Source organism: Serinus canaria, chromosome 2, assembly GCF_022539315.1.
Source record: "Serinus canaria isolate serCan28SL12 chromosome 2, serCan2020, whole genome shotgun sequence".
NCBI lineage: Eukaryota > Metazoa > Chordata > Aves > Passeriformes > Fringillidae > Serinus > Serinus canaria.
In genome coordinates, this window is record NC_066315.1 from 8,942,355 (window position 1) to 8,963,842 (window position 21,488).

The 21,488-nt window shown below is 36.9% G+C and overlaps 1 protein-coding gene across 1 annotated transcript in view; it reads left to right on the forward strand.

Moving 5' to 3' along the window:
* UBE3C (ubiquitin protein ligase E3C) overlaps positions 1–21,488 on the forward strand; it is a 70,683-nt gene that overhangs the window by 36,479 nt on the left and 12,716 nt on the right. The window contains exons 16-19 of the mRNA XM_018909184.3: positions 2,818–2,915; positions 6,174–6,306; positions 7,058–7,305; positions 19,651–19,863. Of these exons, the coding sequence (XP_018764729.2) occupies positions 2,818–2,915; positions 6,174–6,306; positions 7,058–7,305; positions 19,651–19,863 (692 nt within the window). The remainder of the gene's footprint in view (positions 1–2,817; positions 2,916–6,173; positions 6,307–7,057; positions 7,306–19,650; positions 19,864–21,488) is intronic.

Below are 21,488 nucleotides of genomic sequence, written 5' to 3' on the forward strand. Positions count from 1 at the left end.
GTCTAATTAGATAAGGCAGAAATGTAAACCTCTGAAGTACTCAAAATATCAGGATTTTATGGAACTTGCAGAGAAAGATTAGAGACTAAGACAAACTTAGCAATCAGGGTAAATTTACACTAGATTGTTCCAATATGCTTTCTCATGTAGACAGTCTGTTTCTTCAGCTTTTCATACCTTCTCAGCTTCACTATTCTAGAATTTTACCTCCCTGCAATCAGTTAAAATAATCATTAAATCACTGGCACTTGTGCAGAATTAATAATGAATTTAAAATGGGGCCTTTAAGCAGAAAAATGATTCATCTACAGGAGTCCTTGCTCTCTTTCAAGATGATGCAATCTGCTTGAGTTAGTTTAGCCAGATCCAGCCTTTGAATGCTGCTGTAGGGTTATACAGAATTAAAAGCTTTGGCCAGGGTTGAAACCTAAAGACTTCTAGTGATAATTTTTATTTGAGTAGCTATGATGGTAAAAGTTTATTTTGATTACCTTATTAGTGTAGTTGCCAGATAACTAGTTGGCTCAGTTCAATTACTGCTGAGAATCATTGATTAGATATTTTTCCAGTGAATTTCTTTATTTGGAAGTCACCACTTCTCCACATCAGCAATCCTTGTTTCTTTCATTGACCTACATGACTCTCCACAGCTGTTTATACTGTCTAGATGTTCTCACTGCCAAACCTATTCCACATTTATCACTTCCACATTTTCTTGCTCTTCTTGCCCCCAAACTATACTACCTTGAGCTCTCTTCTAGGTCTTCCTTCCCCACATGCCCCCAGTTCCCTCCATTTCATGCCTCTCCTGCTGTGGGCAGCTGGGGGATGAGGAATGCCTGTGCTGTGCTGGTGTGAGCAGCTGTGTGCCCTCCTTTTCCTGGCTGGCTCCAGGTGAGCTGGCACACTGAGCACTGCTCTCCTGGCTGTGCCTGCATTCAGGTTGCTGAAGGAATTTCTCCCTCTCTGGCCCATGAAAGTTTTCACAGTACTTGGTATTTTTGAATCTCACCTTCTCTGTCAAAGTTGAAGTTTAGCTGATGATCTCAAGATGTGTGTTGGAGGAAAGATGGCACAGTGTGTTCATGTAAACCTCATTTTCATACAAAGTCAGGCTAAAAAGAAAGTGCAGTCAACATGAATGTGTGAAAACAGGCAGGTAACCTTGTGCATGAGTTGTTTAATCCCTCTTGACTCCATATGGGTTAAAGCCAATTAGCATGAAAGTACTGCTGAATCACATATGGCCATGTTTATTTGTGCTTTTTCATTTACTTAAATGGCAGACTTGTGAGTTCTAAATGCCCTCTGTATTGATGACTCCATCCCATATTTCTCTCTAAAGAAAGAAGCTGTGATGGAGAAATGCAGATAAAATTGACTAATTGACTGAAATAATTGAACTGTCGAAGTCATGTAGTAGTTTACCTTTGCTGTACATGCACTTTTTATTTAAAATGATTTTAACTGTTAGCTTAATAGGCTTCCTACAGTGACTTTAATTAAAAATGTTTACTAAGTAAACTAAAGATAATCACAAATCAGCATTTTGTCAGAAATTCCAAAGGCTTGCAATGTTGAAACCTGCTCCCCCAATGAATATATATCAAGATTAGTGATGTTTAGGGTCATATCCTCTTAAATTGATGCTTAAAATAACCCTACTTAAAGTGCTTTGAGGATATAAAAAAACAATAAAGAACATTGAAGTGTTTGGTCCAGAAGATTGCAGAAGATGCTTGTCACCATGGGTAGAAGCAAAGGAAAAAAAAACCTTGAAACTGTAATCAAAAACTTGCAGACAGAGTAATGACATGAAGCATTTACTTATTTTGTAATATAGTCTATGAATTGTCCAGGCTCTGGAGTCTTTCTTCAGAGAGGTGGCTATTAAACATGAAAATGAAACAGTCAAGGAACTGTGGGTATTGTGATCTCTGTAGGCTGGTCAGGTAGACCTTTGGCCACAGTGGCTCATCAGTGAGCAATACTGGCTGCACTTAATTAATTTACAGTCAGATACGTGCTCACCAGCTGAGTTTCCTCCCATAAAGTTACAGCAGGATTGTAATTTCTGCTGTGCATCACCAAAAGTTGAGTTGTTTCCTAAAAATACCCTGTGAGTGAGTTCAACAGAGCTGCACAGTAGTTTGGGAGCTGCCTGAGTGAACCCCTCTGCTGTGGCTTCAATTCCTCTCTGATTTTTGTCTTAAATACATTTTACAGGTTCTTGATGATGTTTTCATTGTTTCTGCAGTCACTGGGATTTAATGTGGTCTCTGTGACTTTGCTGTTAGGGGAGAAAACTCACTGAAATAAATGTTGTTTTTCTGTTGTTTTCCTTAGATTTGGTTTAATTCTTAAGGTTTTTACCTAAAACAACTAGATTGAAAGTAGATTATGTAGTTGAAAGCACAATAACTGTAAATTATTCTGAGTATGAGAACAGGAATATTGTATATTCCTGCAATGAAAATTCTAAATAATCACAGTTACTAATTGTCTTCTATCGTGCATTTTTTCCTAACTCCTAAGCTAAAATGTCAATAAAGAGATTTTTTTTCTGAATAAAATAGATGTACAGAAGTACATATTTTTACATGCATTTTGTTTTCGTGTGTTTTCACTACTTCTATTTCAGTTTACCAGTAACAACTAATGTTTAAAGAAAGGTAAGGCTTTGAGTGAGTATGTAGTAAATAAACTATTTTAATGTATGTATTTTTATACAAAGTAGATTGAGTCACTTGATACAAAATAAATTGTTTAAAAAGATGTTCTTTTCAAAATTTTTAAAATTATTATTTCTGTTTTAAGTGGGTTTGGAACCAGCGCCTCTTTCTGTATCTGAAGAACGACAACTTGCAATTCTGACAGAGCTACCTTTTGTAGTTCCTTTTGAAGAAAGAGTAAAGGTACCTAATTTCTAATTTAATATGCAATTGGTGTTTTTTGTTTGAGTAAGTGTAAAAAGAGCACTCAGTGGAGTAGAAACTGGATGGATTTCCTGCAGAAGGATATGGCATTTTGCACTCTTTTTCTGCAGTGCTCATGCAGCAGCTGAACATTTGAAGTTTTTGACTTCTCTCTTCCTTTCCTGCTTATGTTGCCCTGAATAATATTTGCAATAAAGTTAGGAACGTTTATTCCAGGACAGCCGAGAGCAGTTGAGTCTCTGTCCCGGCTCAGAGATGGCTCTACATGATTGCACCCTCTTGTGGTGGCACAGCTCCAGCCGTGTGTGTTGTACCAGAGTGCAGGGTTACAGCTGGGGACTTGGGGGCACTGGGTGGGTTTGCTCCAAATGAGATTATGGATCTCCATTTTGGGAAATTAACACCTACAGATTAAGTTTCTGCATTCATAGCTGAGTAACTGAACTTTACTAGAGTGTATAACTTTAAACTTGCAAGATTCTTGTACTTGATTGATTGGATTTGCTTTTGAATGTTTTTGAGATTTTGTAGATGTAATTGTTAGTTCCATTACCTATTTCAGCTTGCATCATTAATATTCTTAAAGCCTTTTTTTTTCTGTTAAGCACATTTTTTAAAAACTGGTTTACTTTTCAACAATATCAATTATTTCAAAACTGTTCTCTAAATTGTCTTGGAAATGTTACGTTTCAAGACACCATCAAGGGAATGAAGAGTAATTCCATCGGGAAAGTCGGTCTTTATTTGTCAAAACAGACAGGCAGCTTTGGTAGAAAATGTGTGAGTTTTTCTCAGGCTTCTATGAAACAGCTTCCAATGAAACATCTTATGTTCCAATGAAACATCTTATTACTGTATGGCAATGCCACACCAGGATTACAGGGAAATGATAGGAACTAATCTCAAGCAGGGATCTCTATATCATGACTTAGTCACTGCCTTCCGACCTCTGGAATTCTTAAAGCTGTGTTGAGATGCATACGTGTTATGTTTTTGGATTCATAAAGCTTTTTTTGGAATTGGAATTCATAGAACCTTGTGTGCTTTTATCACAAAAACTGAAGTAACAATGGCATGAGAGCTTGGAGATAAGGATAAAGCTACAACTGACCTTCTATAGTTCAAAGAGGAGATCCTGTTACACTGTGTTTTGGAACAAGAGTGTACAGTCCTTTTTGTATAATAGTGGGAGTCAGCATTCCTTGGAGTCTCCCACTGCCTCTACAAAGCAAGTTGCAATAAGGGAAGAAAATACCACGACCATAATAAGGGGGTTTTTTTCCCTTTTGGTCAGTTGCTGCCTATTGCTCTGTAATTTAGTATGGTAAGCTCAATGCTCCTTGTGTGTTTGGGTTGTTCCATATTTTGCCCTTTTGTTTTCTGACTTCCTCATGCCTTTTTTACCTTGACTTACCAGATGACAGATACTCTAACAAGCAGTTGCAGAGTCCAGTTCCATGGTAGGCTCTTGAGCGTTCTGGCCTTAGGGAGTGTTTTCCCCTTCAGTCTTAAGGCACATTGGGGTGCACCTTTCAGTCTGTGGGAGGTAATTAATCCAATTTGTAGCAGTGCCTTGGTTCTCACCTCCTTAGGCCATACTTTGGTCAGCTTGCCTATGGTGATGCTGCTTCCATGGTGTGTGCTTCAGTCAGCCTTGCTTGTTTGTCTGAAGTCATTGCAAATGCTTCAGTTGTGCATTAAAGTTCTCATTTTCGGGACTAACATATCCATGAGCATTGGGTTGTCTAGGGAGTCAGAGTCAGTACCAAAATCACCAGGTGATTTTTTTCCATCTAGAGTTGAGTAACAATAATTAATAAACTGTATCTAGGGCTGCTTCAGGAAGGAGAGTGATGGTGAGCATATTCCCATACTCTGTACATAAAAAAAGATGCTTGTGACTACATGTCTGGATGTTATAAAACTGGAGGGACCTCCAGAGGTCCCTTCAGTTTTATAACCAGAAGGGACCTCTGAAGGTACTCTATTCCCCATCCTTCCTCACAAAAGAATAACTTCAAACTTGGGTCAGCATGCACAAGGACTTGTCCAGATGAGTTTTGACTATCTCCAGAAATGGAGATATCACAAACTCTCTTGTAACCTTTTCCAGTCACTCCCATTATGAACTTTTTTCTTTATGGCCATCCCTTGTTTCTCTTTCTGCATCTTAGGACTATTTTCTCTTGTTTTCCTGCTGTGTACGTTAGAAAAGATTCCTTCTTTGTCTGTACTTTAGTCTTCCTGGTTGGAAAATATCTTCTCCACTAACAACAGTTGCACATAAAAACAGTAGATTTGAGACCTTATTCTACCTTTGTTTGCTATGGTCAGATTTCCTCTTTCATGGTAAAATTGTTGCTTTTAGAAATCCCTGCAGACTCTTACTTAAGATTCTTAATTAAAAAAAATGGTCTGACATATTACTGGGAGATTATATCCCTTGGAAAATGTGCTATAGTATTTATTGAATATGGGAATGATGACAAGAGAGAATATAGTAAACCTGCACTCCATGGATAGAGAGAATATTATTATACATAAGACAACCCCCCTCCCATGCTACATCTCGGCATAGAAACACAGTGAGCTGCAGTTACTCCTCGGTGGAACAGGTTCCTCTTGTGAAGACTTGAAAATGGACAGTTTGAAGTTCAATTTGTGCTTCATCTGCCATAATTGTTTTGAATTTTTATGATGCTCTGGCTCTTTTTTTAAAATATGGTGGTAATATCCATTATTTTAATCCGAATTATTTGTTCACTGCTTATACAAGGGGAACTAGTACCTGTTTTCTTATAACTGAGAATGTTCCTGACCATTGCAAACAGCAGCAAAAAATTTTTTACCAGCATTGAGAATAACCTCTGTGTGTGTGAAATACTTGTGGGACTTTATTCATTTGTTTTTGAATACTTTGCGTTTCAGAACTCTGAAAGTTAGGGAGAGGAAACTGAAAGCACTGGCTGAGTGCCTGTAGATGTGCTTCTTTATGTAGAAAAAACTGAGGATGTTATTTTAGCACAGAAAAGTTCTTTGCATTTCTGTCCTCTCCTCCCCTTCCATGGGTCATGGCTCTGTATTAAGTTTCTGCATCTCTATGAGAGAGAAGACAAATAACTTGAAAGTGAGTGCCAAAGGCAGCTCAAAGGACAGTAACAGTAGTGAATAACCATCTCTCATTGAATATTTAGATCTGCACAATGACATAATTGCTCTTTTCACTCATTTAAACAGATTTTTCAAAGACTGATCTATGCTGATAAACAAGAAGTTCAAGGAGATGGGCCATTTTTGGATGGAATTAATGTCACTATCAGAAGAAATTATATTTATGAGGATGCTTATGATAAACTTTCTCCTGAGAATGGTAGGTTTGCAGTTATCAGCTTGTTACACTTTATTGTTCATACCATGTAGTTCCATGTTTGCTTATTTGACTGGTATGCTGTAGGTGTATCAGCTCTGAGATGTGAAAGTTCTTAAAAGTTAAATTTCCCTATTTTTACAGAAGTAATTCTTTCTGATTATTGCCGTCTAAATGATCTCTTTACACCCTCTTTTTATGCTGCTTTTCTTCCCATTTGCTTGTCCAAATAATTGTAATTTATATATTTTTTTGTATAATTCATTAGATATTATCTGCTTTGGTAGTCTTGGCCAATAAATACATATGGACTGAGCAGGATTTGCTTGGTACAATGTGTCTGATAATAGTGCAGGGCTCTTTTTAATGATGGGATGTAGTACTGTAAATTTTACTACATTGAATTAAATCACATGTTTGTGTGAATCTGTGTGAACTTGCAGTCATAATATTTTATATAAATACAATTTTCAAGTTATTCCTTGGTCTCTTTTAATATTTTGTAGGATTTTTTTCCTTCCCCTACCTATGATATTATCCACTTCTTTTTTTGATGACTCTTAAAACTATTTTTTTTACAGAGTGTTTCACAAATTGAATATTTCAAAATTCAAGCCAGTAATAAGAGTTTTACTATTGTTTACTGGCTCAATTTTTATTTCAGCACTTATAGGATGTGTAGCTGCATGTGTTCTTATCCATACAAAACTGAAGCAGACAATTGCATTTGAGTTTGACTCTCCTTTCCCTGCAGAACCTGACCTAAAAAAGCGCATTCGTGTTCACTTGCTTAATGCCCATGGTCTTGATGAAGCTGGCATTGATGGTGGTGGAATTTTCAGAGAATTTCTGAATGAACTACTCAAATCAGGATTTAACCCTAACCAGGGTTTTTTTAAGACCACCAATGAGGGGCTGCTTTACCCTAACCCTGCTGCACAGATGCTGGTTGGAGACTCATACGCCCGACATTACTACTTCCTTGGGAGAATGCTTGGAAAGGTAAAACCAGTTCTGGAATACAAAGCTATAGCAGTACTGAAGTTATGCAGTGATGGTTTTTTCTAATTAGGAAGAGTGGATGGGAAAAACCAAAGATTTTCCCAGACTTGAGAGACAGTAATTCTCAGATATTGGGTATGAGCATTACTGCTAAATTTCTGGTTGATTTTAATAAATTATGTACTTGGGAGGTACAGGAAATTTGTGTTATCCTTGATTTTCACCTGGGAGCTTTTAGGAATATGGCTGCAGTTTACATTTCCATCTTTTGGAATATATGAAATGAATGTTTTAAACAGTTACTAGTTGTATGAGGTGTACAATTGCTGGTGGCATTTAAAATTTGCCATCAGCATTTACCATACTTAAGAGGCACATGCAAATTACTTTTCACATGTTCTGTTTGGGGTTTTGTACATTTTGCATATTTCTTGAGTTTTAATGCTTGATAATTTGGTGATATGAATGTTCAAAGGCTAATAGATGCTTGTTGAGCTAGATGAAAAATGGAGGGAGAGGAACAAAGACAGAAGCCATTACAAACATTAATTACATTCAATTTTCTTTTATGGTCAGGTTTAATACTGCGGCTATTTCATTCTAAGCACTCGAAATAATTTTTATAAAGCTAATAATTGTGAAACAAAATTTGGAATACAAATTCCATTTCAGAAAAAAAAGTATTAACTGCTACTTAGCTGTCTAATACCGAAGGTATTTAAGATGTAAAAGTCCCATTTAATTGCCTGCAGTATTTTGGAGGCTGAAATCTTACTGCTGCCTTGCAGTGAGGTTTGATGTGCAGGTGGATGTCTTTGTAGTGTAGCTGGAAGAGGTTTCAAGGGATGTTGTTGGCAAACAGTGAATTGTTGAACCAGTGCTGTGCTTGGGAGTTGCCAGTCAACTGATTTAGATCAAACTGCCTCTTTGTAAGCAAATACCCTGCTAATGCATCCCAGCCACTGCCATATCCAAATGTCCTAAAGAATGAAATTACAAATTAGCCATTTCAATAAATAATCTTGGAGTGATGTTCCCACTCCTGTTGGGAGATGGATTCAGTTCTAACACAACAGTTGGTAATTATGTCTGATACTAGATATTCAAGCTTAATTTTCTTTCTGCATGTGTAGATTTTTGGAGTAGGAAAGCAAACACTTGTGGTATTGTTAAGGGGGTTACTTCACCACAGAAATGTTTTGTGTATATCTAGGAAAGGCTCAACTGTCATGGAAAGTTTGAAACATTATTTAAAAAAAAAAGATTGCCATTTTGAGTCTTCAGTTTCCTGTCAAAACAACACATTGCCTTCTGTAATTGAAAGTTCAGATATTAGCATAGAGACAGAAGTTGCAAAATGTGTTTTATCTCACAGACTGCTACAAGTAGAGTTTTTTGGTTTTTTTAAATCAGAAAATCTATTATTTAACATTTTGAAAGCATAAATTGTTTTTGTATTTACAGTATGTGTAGATAAGCTAAGAATTGACAGTGCTACTTAATAATTACCCTTGCCCAGGTGCATGGACACCTTTTAGAAGTGTATTTAGAGACCTGATGAATTAAACAGAAAGATAAGGCACGACCATACTATTCCAAACCTGCTGGTATTGTGATCTTGGTTAGGTTTTTGAATACCCACTCATCCATTTTCAAAAATGTGTCCATTTTGTGCTTTGCACAGGGTTATTTGTGAGCAATAGTGAATTATTAAAAGCCCCTTTGCAAACAAAGTAGATATAATGCAACAGCAATTGGAAGCAATGAGGCATCCACAGCAATTTCTTATTTGTGGAAATCAATGTGCAAAGAGTGCTGCCACCAGAAACTCTCACGTAAGAAGCTTCAATGTTATCAGAAAACAAATACATTAAAATATAATAATTTATAGAAATTCTCTGTTTCTTGGTAACCACTTCATACTAATACCCAAATGCATTTAACTTTCAGCACCATGAAGTTATGCCTAATTCAGTTTTCCTTCTCATCAGGAAGTGTCTAACAGCTTGGCATCTTCTTTGTTAATTGGTCAGTTCAGAAGCAGAAACATCTTAAAATATAAAATATATCTTGAAAAATGGAATATCTGAAAATATAAATAATTTTAATCCTGAATAAATTACTGTCTTTTGGATATCTTTCTAGTTAATGAAGAAATTAAAATCTGTGTACAAAATGCATAGCTTGTTCATGCAGCTTTTGTAGTCACTGGATGAGCAAAAGGTCTTGTGGAAATATTACTTTGTGATCATGTAATTGCATGTGTTGTCTGAAATCATCCTTTAAAAACACAGAAATGAGTTTGCTTAAACAGCAGCTACTCAAACACTTCCCAAGTTTACATTTCTCAACTGTCAGTGACTTTACTCTGAAATGTAAATATTACCTTAGCAGTGGTGCCTTTTAAGCGTTTTCCTTTCTCTTCTGTAAAAGTTAAAGCTCAGCTTGCTGTGCACAGTGAGAGTCTCCTACAGCCAGAGAGGTTAGAGACTTGAACCTCTCAGTGTTGTTCACTGGAAGCACAGCTGGGACTGCCTGAGCCCCAGGCTTTGCTTCAGAGCCAAGGGTGTCCTGGGCTGTTAGGAGCGTTCAGGCAGAGGAGTTCTATCCCCAAATCCTCTTTGTTGTCCTCTCTGCAAAGGAGAGTCTCCTTGTCCCAGGTGGTGTCTCAGAAGGATGGATGTGATCCTTTTGCTCTCTTTTGGGCTCTGGGCAGGCCTGGTTTCGTTCCACTTCCTTTCCACATGCAGTAATTGTTCTGTCTGCACTAAAAGTCACCCCACGTGCTAACTCTGCTGCTGCAGGTTTGGGGTGTAGTGGAACTGGCACAGGAGAACACAAAAGGTGCTTTATTGACAGGCTGCCAAGAAGCAACAAATGGAAATTTCCAAGAAAATTTGGAAGCAACACCTGAGAATATTAAATGAGGGTTTTCTCCATGCTGATTCTTGAGTTGTCTGCTGCAAACCTGAGAAGAAGGAAACACTGGTTAACCATTCAAGCAGAAACAGTGTCCAGGTAGAAGAAGAACAGTGACAGAGAATGAAATGAACTTTACCATGTTCTGACCTAAACTCAGTCTAGTATACAACATACTTCTCTATTTCCAGTTTGCATTTGCATTTATTCAGTGATTTACTGTGACAGATGTTGTGGGAAAGGACATTATTTACATTTGGAATTCTTTGACATCAAGCTACTAATTCTTAGGATAATTTACTTAAATTTCATGAAGTATCTGCATTAGTTTAAGAATATGACAGGAAATCCATAGATAGATTAGTATGATAATTTTTATGGCTTCCTCTTCTTCCCTTTTGACATAAACCTGCTAGTTCTTGCATTTATTTTGTTTTACAGTGACTGTCTTTGCATGTTAAGCAGAGTGACTCTGACAGTAGAGATTTTTGTATAATACACTCAGTGTCTTTGCATGTACTGAATTCTACCTCCTCTCTTATTCCAGAATATTAAATAGCACTTGTGAGTCACACATTCATGTTGATGCTGAAGAACATCTATTTTTGCAGTATAATATTGAGTCCCCTTTTCTAAACAATAGAACCTGCAGTCCTTGGAAGACACTAAGGTTTTCTGAAAAGATTTAGATTTGTTTTGCCAAGACCCAACTTCTGCCTTCAGTGATTGGGAAGGCAATATAGAGAACAAAATGTCTTTTAAATTGTTTTGAACTGAGTCCTTCTTTTGTGGAACCAAGTAAAGAAGTTTCATAGAAGAAGCAGCAAGGATTGAGGAAAAACTAATGTGTTCATTTTAAATTTTAGCATTATGTTGATGGTGGATTCAATCTAGGTTTTGTTCTTTGATCATTATTTTTTAATGGTAGATAGGTCAGTAATGGTAGATAGGAGGTCAGTAATTTGCATGGACTTGTGGATATTGATGAAAGTCAAAGTTGTTTATTTTCCTAAGAGTTTTTGTAGTTTACTGATTTAAGATCTAACAGACTTTCTTTGCACACATCTAAATGTTATTAAATATATGTAATTGAAAAAAATAGTTGCAAACTAAGTCCTTGAGTAAAATGAAGCTTTAGAAGAGTAATAGTAGCTCAAACACAGATTTTATTACACTATAAGTAAATTAATGGGACCTAATTTTTGATTCAATTATTTTTCTGTGTATTAGAGAAAATGCCTTATGGTTACTGTTTGTAACTTTGAATATTGTACCTCTGTGGAAGGTACAGTTCTGAGATGAGCAGTGTCTGTAGAATCTGTTCTGCAGAAAAACTAAAGTAGTTCTTAATCATTCTCGGGTCTTATCTATGAAGTATTGATTCAGGAGGCTCTTTCCACAACAAGATCTGCATCAGATCCTAAACTCTTAAATTATGTATGGAGTTAAAACATGCAAGGAGATGTTTCTGATAACATATTTGAGTACATTCATTCAAAAGCTTGTGGAAAGAAAACAGGGCAATAAAGCTACAATGAGAACTGGCTTTCATGTACTTGATTATTTGGTGTCAAGCATTGCTCTGCCACTCTTGGAGGGTGGTGATTTTTTCCTTCTGATTTTTAGGCTGCACTTTCCCTTTTCTCATTGTTCACTTAATTAGACCCTCTTTGGCTTGATTTAAGTCAGTAGACCCTTAATTAGTTCGTGCTACAGCCCCAGTTGGTACTACTAGTACCTGGAATGGTAGGTATGGGATTTGTGATACTGATGCAAAGAGGAGGTAATTGGTATAAACTCTTGGTTTTATTAATTTCAATTACCTCTCACATGATTTTGTAGATTCAGCATTTTGCGTAAGAGCAAGTTAACTGATGATCATTTGTCTCAGAAAATCCTGAATCATCTGATATGGAATCAAAACAGGAATTTACCATGGAAGGTAGCAAGGTCCTTTAATGATAAACTCACAGTGCAGAAGCACAATCCTAAGAGTGCAGAATTGGTACCTTATGGAAGTTATTTCATGATTTATGAATGCAGATGTAAAATAATTTGAATCTATTTCCTGACACAGTTCTTCAGCTTGACAATTCCTTTGTGTACTGGTGCATTTAACAAAACCAATTATCTTTTGATTACAAATAGCTATGTTAGTAGTAACCCTGTAAATATATGTCTAGTGTTAAAAGACTACTGAAATGTGGTATTTTAACTCTAAATCTTTAGGGAGGAAAAGTGTTTATTGATGGATTGTGATATTTATTGGGTCATAATGAATTTAAATTTTCTTTAATGCATATGTTAGTGATTGTTTACCGTGATAGAGTGCATAGAGGTCTCTGCAAGGAGTTCTGCATGGAAAGAATTACCTCATGTCAGTGGTCACTCCTCAATTAAAAGTTCCATTAGCAGATGATTCCTGCTTCTGGTTTGTGTACTGATTGCATTTTATTGCCTCTAAATCAGGTTCCTAGACAGGGAATAAATAAACAGAGTGTGTGGTAATGGTATCCTGATCTTTTTTCACAGTTGGGAACACCTACATCCATTTCAATCAATTAGGTTTGGAATATTTACTGAAATTCTTAAATTGGTTTGAACTTTAAAAATTACTAGTTTCACTGCTATTAAAATACAGATTTATCTCAGAAGCATATCCAGAGGTTACTTATATAGTATTAAGTGTTTCAGTATGTCAGAAGATTAAGCTTAAATAAGGAGGAGAAGTTTTCTTTTTATCTTCAAGTTCTTCCTAAATTATGTTTAAATTTGAGACAAGAAAAATCTATTAAGCCTTTACTGGAACTTCAGTAAGGAATGATAACTATCAGTTATCCTGTGCATCCACAGCTATCCATAGTGCTTTTCTCTCTCATCCCTCAAAACCCCCCAAATGACATTGATAGCAGTTTATATCATATTTATGGCATAAGTTGCAGAGATAACTGCTCCTATTAAATGAGAAAGAAAGTATCAAGCTGATGAAATGGTAGTTTTCTGCACGTGCTGGCATTTCTGAAGCACTATGTTTTAGTAATAAACATTAATGTAATTAAAGACATCCTAAATTCCTAGAATAAAAATACTAGCATGACTTTCCATTTTTAAATTAAAAATTAACTCAAGGTCATTACAGTTTATATGAACCAGTGAAGTCTTTGGGAATGGATCCTTACATTTTCCTGGTCCTGTGTTCAGGAGTTAGGAGTTTGGTCTGTGCTGCCACACCTCTGCCATCCGTTCCAGGGATTTGCACTGACTGCAGCACCTGTGACAGGCAGATCCTTTACACCTGAGTCTTGCCACCTCAGATCTCTGAAACTTCTATAAACTTGTACTTGCTGACCTTCAAATTCACACTGAGTGCGAAATCTGAAGTAAAACCAATTTTCAGAAGGCTTTTTCTCAAAAAACTGTAACAGTAATTTTAAAATCTAATGCTATTCACACTGCTGCAAGGGCTGTTGAAGCTTGCAGAAGCCTCATTACAGGCATCAAGCTGTGGAATTTTGGACTCCTGTTCTTTTAAAAGACAGAACAAAGGCAAGCTATGAATTTTCACAGTAATACAGGGAAGATAATGCACCAGATTTTCCATTACTATGGTGATACAGATGCATCTAAACATCTGCTACTGCTCAGAGACTTGGAAACAGTGGCTTAGAGCTCCAGGGTAACAGGACACATTGCATTGGGACACACCTGGGAGAAATAATTCTATTTTATTGTATTGGCATTAGAAACAGTATCTTTGGGGGTTTGCTCACTTTTAAACATGTTATTAAGCACATCTTTAAGAAATTATTTTATCTAGAGATTAGTAAATGTTAGCTCCAAAAATACTTCAAAATATGAATACATGTTGATTTTAATTTAACTGAAATTTTTAGTTTAATCTTTTTCGTTAGGGTTGAAAAGTCTCTGCTTCCCCCAAAAGCTTTGTGAGTGTGATGAAATATTTCTAGGATATAAATAATAAGGTAGAAGGAAGTTCTAATGGTTTTGCTATTTTTCTATCATTTTTATTAATGGTTCTGTAGAGCTTTGAAGATCTATTGCACTCTGTAAGTGCTAAGTATTATTTAATAGTAACTGCTTAAAATTACTGAAATAGAAAGGGTTATGGTCTTGGGGACTGATTATGGAAATAACTGAATTTAAGTCCAGTCATTTACTGCCTTACCCCAAAAGCTGTGCATCTTTCTAGGGATATGACTTTAGCATTGTTTATGCTTTAAAATACAGTTCTGGCTTGTGAAGGATTAATGGAAAGTAGCAGCAGTGACTGATTATTTTTCTTTAGAATGACTTTAGTTGAAATAATAAATGAGATTTAGTTGTAGACCTGAAAGTGTAAGTAAAGGCACTAAAGCTGCCTTACAGGGAGGGAGGTTTAATTAATTAATCTATGATTCTGTTTATGCAGTTTGTTGAACTTTATTCAGCACATTGTAGTGCTCATGTCACCTCTACTGTGTACAGCTAATCTGGCTGAAATTACTCCAATAGCTTCCATTTTGTCCAAATTAAAACATGGTGTGGAATCTTCTCTTTCTGAAGAGCAGCTCCCCAATCTTGGGGTCACACCTGAACAATACCTTGTGTGACTTTGGAGTACTTGAATGGTATAGTGATAGCTACCATCTGTAATCCCTGTCAGGCACTATTATTATTTTGTTGGAAGAAAAATAGTCCTCCTTGTTCAGAGAACCATCATCCTTCTCTTTGCCACTATGTACAGCTGTCCTTCAGCCCAGATCCTTGTTCCATAATATATTACAGATACTAATTGCATGCCTGTGTTCTGAAGGGTGCTTGCTTTAAAGAACTGTTTCTTCTTCCTCCACAACACAGGTGTGTAGTGAGTGCATTCAGTATCTTTGTGTCTGAAGATCATGTTTTTCATCACTTCAAATGCCCACATTTTGATCTGTGTCACCAAACTGAGTAAAGGCCAGTCCCTGTAGCAATCAGTTACTGTGGAACTACACTGTAATCACAGGTAGCTGAGGTTATTTAAAAGAGGAACAACAGACTTCAGACTGCATGTGAAGTGAAAACTTACTAACCACAGTAGGCTTTCTGTTACTTTGGTGGTTTTTAATATTCTGGTGTGTTCTGCAGGCATTCTCACTAAAGGGGAGACAGGTGAGTGAAAATCCTGTCACTGAATACTACTTTTCCATAGTGAAATAATTGCTCTTGGTCTTTTAATCAGGAAAAAATCCCCCTTATTTTAACCATCTCTTCAGAAAATAGAAAAGGCTTGACATAATTAGAACACTGGGTTGGAGAGTACTAAAACTAATTTGTTACTGAAATATAATTTTTCTTTTGTTTAGTCATTTCAGAAGCTTTTAAATTCCTTCCTTTTTGATATCTAGAGATGTCACTAACTAAAGAGCATCCCTAATCTACATGAGTTTGAAAGAGTGCTGGGAAATCCAGGTTGGCCTTTTCAGCAGACATTACCTTTTGGCTACTTGGGAATGTGTCACCCTGTGAGCATTACTGTTCTTGTGGGATTGCCTTTGATGTGAACATCACTGCCTCTGCTTCAGACTAGCCTCTTACCCCAAATTTGTACCTTAAATTGCCTTTCTGTCCAGCTGGAATGTTAACATCCCAGCCTTTCAGGGGGGCAGAGCTCTATAGGATGGGTTGAGGTGGTTGGTGTTGACCCCCATATCTGAATGTAAGAAGCTGGATGTACATGGCCACCACTTGCTCCTTTCATGACTTCCCATCTGGACTCTTTGCCTTCCATAGCCCTGCTGCAGTTCATGGGCTGCAGGGTAGAGAGAGTGGGGTCAGGGGCTCAGATAGGAAAGTTGGGAATGGGAACTGTCAGAGCTCACCATAGAAAGGCATCAGTCCCATTGGTGATTGCTGCACAATAAAAGGAAACTTCTGAAAGGGTGAGAGTACTTGAAGTTTGAGAAGAGATCGGTTTTAAAATAGACATTGGTTAGGTTTGCTGACTTTGAGCTCCTGAAGCAGTGTCTGAAAGGAAGCTCTGATTTTGCCAAACAGAAGTAGACATCTCTGTCCAAGAGCAGGCCAATTTCTGCCATCAGTGGTGTTGCTCGTTGGCTGTGAAAGGAAGAAAGAGGACAAGTTCTGTGTGGGGAGCATGGCCATATATTGTATTAAAGGACTGTGTAAGTATACTCTAATGATGCAGCTTCACACTGCAGCTGATTAATTTGGCAGCTGCTTTCCTCTGGTAGAGGTGGTCACCATTCCCTTGCCTGTTGCTGATGCTGGGCTCCTTCCTCCTTGATGTTTGCAGAAAGCCAGTTCAGAGAGTTCAGAGAGGCAAAAAGCTAAGCTTAAAACAGGGTAACTTACAGCTTCCCAAGGTAGTTCAGCATGGAAAAACAAGGAAGGAGGGAAGTCTCCCTCCAGGCCATTAGATTAGCTTTAGTAAGAAAAATCCCCATCAGGGTGGGTTTCTCTGGGCATCTGGCAGCTGAAGGTTGTGCTCCTGGTGAAAACAAATTGTCTGGTAAGGCTCACCCTCTTTCAGCCATGGCTGTGAGCTTAATCTTACTCTAATTTAAAAGAAACTTCAGTGTCCCTGCTGTGGCCACCAACACTCAACCCACCCTGCAAACCCCAAGTCCAACAGCCCAAAAAAAGCACAGCACAAATAATCTGCAAGTTCTGAACCTTATTCAGGTTGTAGTGACCCTGTAGCCTCTACTGTACAACTGCTCTGCTTGCAGACAAACCCAGGGGAATCAGCAGCTGATGGTTTTGTTGCGCTGGCAGGAATGTGCGGAATCACATTTTTTAGCAAGAACAGGTAATTTGATCAGTTGATGCTGACTGAGAAACAGAAAAGTTAGATGGAATCCAGAAAATAAAGTTTCAGTTTATTTACTCATCTTGTACACAGCACTTCTCAGTATCCCTGCACATGCTGGGGCTGTAATGGTGGCCTTCACCTCGTTGAAACAAAACCAAAGTTCATAATGACTTTATTCACCAGAGGTTTAGTGCATTTTTTATTAAACTTTATTAGGGTAGCTTGACTTTCAAACTAATTAAAACACTACTGTTTGTCTTCTTTCCAAAAATACTGTATTTTGAATATTGCAATCACTTAGCTAAGAGAGGGAGTAATTAAAGTTATTCTCAAGTTGCACAATTTAGTTTATTTAAAAATGCTTTATATAGTTTTTAGATGAAGTTATAAATGTTCACTTTGGAACTACCTGAAGATTAATAGTGATGCATTTGAAATGCATTATTTTTTTATTGATTCTTAATGTAGTAAATTACTGAAGTTATTTGGCAGCAAACAGAAATAGCCAGTGATGTTGTTCACATTTATTTTCCTGATAGCATCACAATTTGCATTAATTGCATTGCAGCTGCACTCACTTATATTAAAAAGCTTCTACCATAATTAATCCTTTTTATTTCAAATCATTTTGGCACAATTTCTAGCAATAAACACTCATAAAAGACAGACACTTGAAAAATAACATACAAGTTTCTTCAATATACCTATTGCTGTTTTTTTCCTGACAAGGAATTATTGATAGGCTTCTAGGACCAAGTGTTGCAAGTGGTGAAGACTTAAGACCAGTTTGAAAAATGCTAAGTGGATTATTTTGCATAAAAAATAGACAGGTTTTGAATTTGTGTAATTAACCTGTGTTTAGAAAATACCTTGATTTATGTCTACATTTGTATTTCAGTTGCATACATTATGGAAATTTAATTTATAATCCATTTAGCTGATGTGATCATAGTTTTTAGTGCTATCATTTATTAGTCCTTGTATATTGAATGCTCTAAAGGCTTAAACCTGCCTTGTGTAAAAAATTACACCTCTGCATTTACATTTTATGAGTCACAGATGGAATTCCATTTTAAATTCGGGTAGCTTTGATATATTTAAGGAATTACAATAGCTTTATTGTTACTAATGCAGGAACAGCAAACACTGACCTTACACATTGCAAATTAATGATTTATCCCTCTAGTTTGCTTTTAAAGTCAGCTATACAAATGAGGATTTTGACTTCTACACCTTGAATAAATCATATGGCTCTAAATATAATGCACCCTTTGGCTTTGAACTCGTTATTCTCAGGTTTTCTTGCAAGGTCTAACTCACCTCATAGAAAAATGTTCTTTCAGACGTTTAAGGAATTGTGTATATTTTTCTTAAAGTCTTTGTTGGAATATCATTGAGTGATTAGAGTTACATCTATTCATCTTTTTTCAGTTTTGGGGTTTTTTTCCCCCTCAGTGGTTTCGGAAACTTCCTTTTCTAAGTTTGCAGCAGATTATGGAGGAATTCAGTAACACCAAAACTCTGCTCTTGGAGACTTAAAAGGGACCAAACAATGATGTTACAGTGATGTTATGTTGGTGATGCCTTGTCTGATCAGCCTGGCAGTGATATTAGTGTTCTGCAAAGATTTAGTTGTCACTGGTAGAGATGTTGATGTGGCAAACAGAGTGGACAATGAGAGAGGCAGCATGTGCCAGGAATGGGTCTTTTTAAAGCAGTGGTCCTTTATTCAGAATAGCTCTGAAGGGTGCACCTTTCCTTCTGAGAGCTACCATAAGTACTTTTTTCTTCTGAGTAATTATTAGTGACTTAATAAAAAATAATGCAAAGATACTTTGCATTACATGGAAATGTGCTTATACCGTAGATAAACCTAGAATGATGTTTGAAAATTCTTGGGGCTAATTTGAGGTTGCAGTCAAAAGATTTGGGTCAGTACATGTTTGGTTCATGAATTTTTTGATATCTGTAGTAGTGTCAGGCACAGACAGGATTGGACCTGTGACACAGTCAGAACTGGTCAGCTCTTGGCTTGGAAACGAGGATGTTTTGACTGGCATTAGAGCAGTGAAATTCACCAAAGGTGCAGCCATGAATCTCTGTAACATGCACCAGATAGATTTTATTAGTTTAAAATGTGCTGGGTTTACAGAGTTATTCCAAGGGGATGAGGAGGATGACAGTTCTACATGTAGTGATTGATATGAATGGAATAATACTGCTTGTGATGGTGCTGATGGAAGTAGATGTATAAGCTTATTTTGTAAGACTTTCTTGATGCAGTTGCATTGTCCTTTAGCAAACCTTGCTTTTCCTGAAAATAAATGCAATTTGGATAGAGAGTAATAACAGATAAGCAATGACCTTGCATTTTAAATCACAACATAATTAATTTGTGAGATTTGGGACCTTGGTATTTCACAAGAATATTCGCATTTCAAATTTTGGATGAATATTCTTAAATTTGTGTGATATTTGAGCTATTTATATGCTAGAAGAACCTACTCAGGCACCAAATTAAAACAGAATTACTCAAAGGTTGAGAAACCTTCTGAATTCCTGCATGTACAAACAGTAATATCTAATGTGCTTTTAATTCCTTTATTTTTCAGGCTCTTTATGAAAATATGCTGGTGGAGCTGCCATTTGCTAGTTTTTTCCTCTCAAAATTATTAGGGACAAGTGCTGATGTTGACATTCATCATTTAGCTTCACTAGACCCAGAAATGTACAAAAATTTGCTTTTTCTAAAGAGCTATGAAGGGGATGTGGAAGAACTTGGGCTCAACTTCACCGTGGTAAATAATGACCTTGGGGAAGCGCAGGTAAGAATGGCTTTGAATTTTTTTTTCCTTTTATCTATGACTGATGAATCTTTACTATCTCTACTATTTTAAAAATTTAAATGTGATGGGAAATAACTGTTCCAGGTGCTGTAAGTCATCAGTTTGGATTCTGACTCAGTATTTGGAGTAGAGAGTAACTAACTGTGTACTTTAAAAAATCTTTTGAGGATTACTTAAAAGTCTGATATTTTAAGGAGTAAACTGCAGTGATTATTTTCTAACAGTCATACATATAAAGTTCTATTGCTTGGGAATGTTATTTCTTCAATTGCACTTGTAATAATAGCAACATTTAGATGATGTGTCAACTACAGAAGTACTGCCTAGTTTTAGAGTTGCAGTTAGCAGTCAGAGAGGTTTAAAATAATACTGATAGTAAAGACCCTTTATTGTGAGATAAGCATTGTCTCCTTTATCTGTAATTTTCAAAGTAAGAGAGCCTGAAGTTTGATCAACCTCAATTTTTTTTATTACCCCCCCCAGCCTTTTTTTTTAATGGTTTTGATACCAGATTAGTCAGAGGAGATAAATGGTGTTAGTGCTTCTGAAAAGCAGTTACTTAGGTCCTCAAGTCTGAGTTTTTAACACAGTTGCACCATATAATTGGATTACAGCTTTTATTTGCTCTGTTGTGACTACTAAAGATCACTCATAGTGGAAAATAAATGTCACTAGAGCTCTAAAAGCCTGCCTTAGTGTGCTAATGCAGGTAACCTCCTAGGTAAAGTCTTTTGTCATGCTTCCTCCTTCAATTTTGAGGATTTAAAATTGAGGATTTCAAACTTACACTTGATTATGGCATGTAATTGGATGAAAAAAGTAGACCTGTCCACATTGTGATGAGCAGCAGCATCTGAATTCAGCCTCCTGTTGTGAGGAGTGAACAGAGACTCCAGGAGGGGGGTGAGCAGTGCTCTGGGTTTGCTGCTCAGGGGGGCCAGGACTGTGCACATGTCCAGTGCAGCAGCCCCAGTGAGGTGCAGTAACCTGTCCTGGAAATTGGGAGCTTGAATTCTCTGAGGCTGCTGAGGTCATGGCAAATTTGCTGGCCAAGACTTCTGCTTGAATGGTGTCAGGCTTGGGTTTTACCTTACACTTCTGTCATCCATTTCCTGTCATTGTGGAAGATCCTAAAATCTGGATTGGAATAAATTTTAAAATAATACCCTCAGATTTGGGATTCTTAAAGCACACTAAAGGGGAGAGGCAACAGTTACCTGATATAAGTAGCACTTAATATTAAACAAGTGCCATATGTCATTTTCCTCCCTGTGTGAAAACATCTGACCTGCAATGTCTTTAGAAAAGTACTCAAAAACTTGAGATAAAGATGTGGTACAGATGTACCCAAAAGCACATTCTCGGAGCACGTTCTTGGGCTCTAGGGAGCAAAGCACACCAAATGGCAGGTTCCAGTATAATCTGGGATTTTTAATACTGAGGGGAAAGTCTGCATTCTAAAACTATTTATTTAATTCTGCTTAAAGTAAAAGCTTTGTTGGTCACAGCTAACACAAATCCAGTTTAGTATCTAACTAAAATTAGGGCTATGGCTACTATTTTCAAGAGTTATGATTTGTAGTTGTTTGGCATAACTTTAAAAG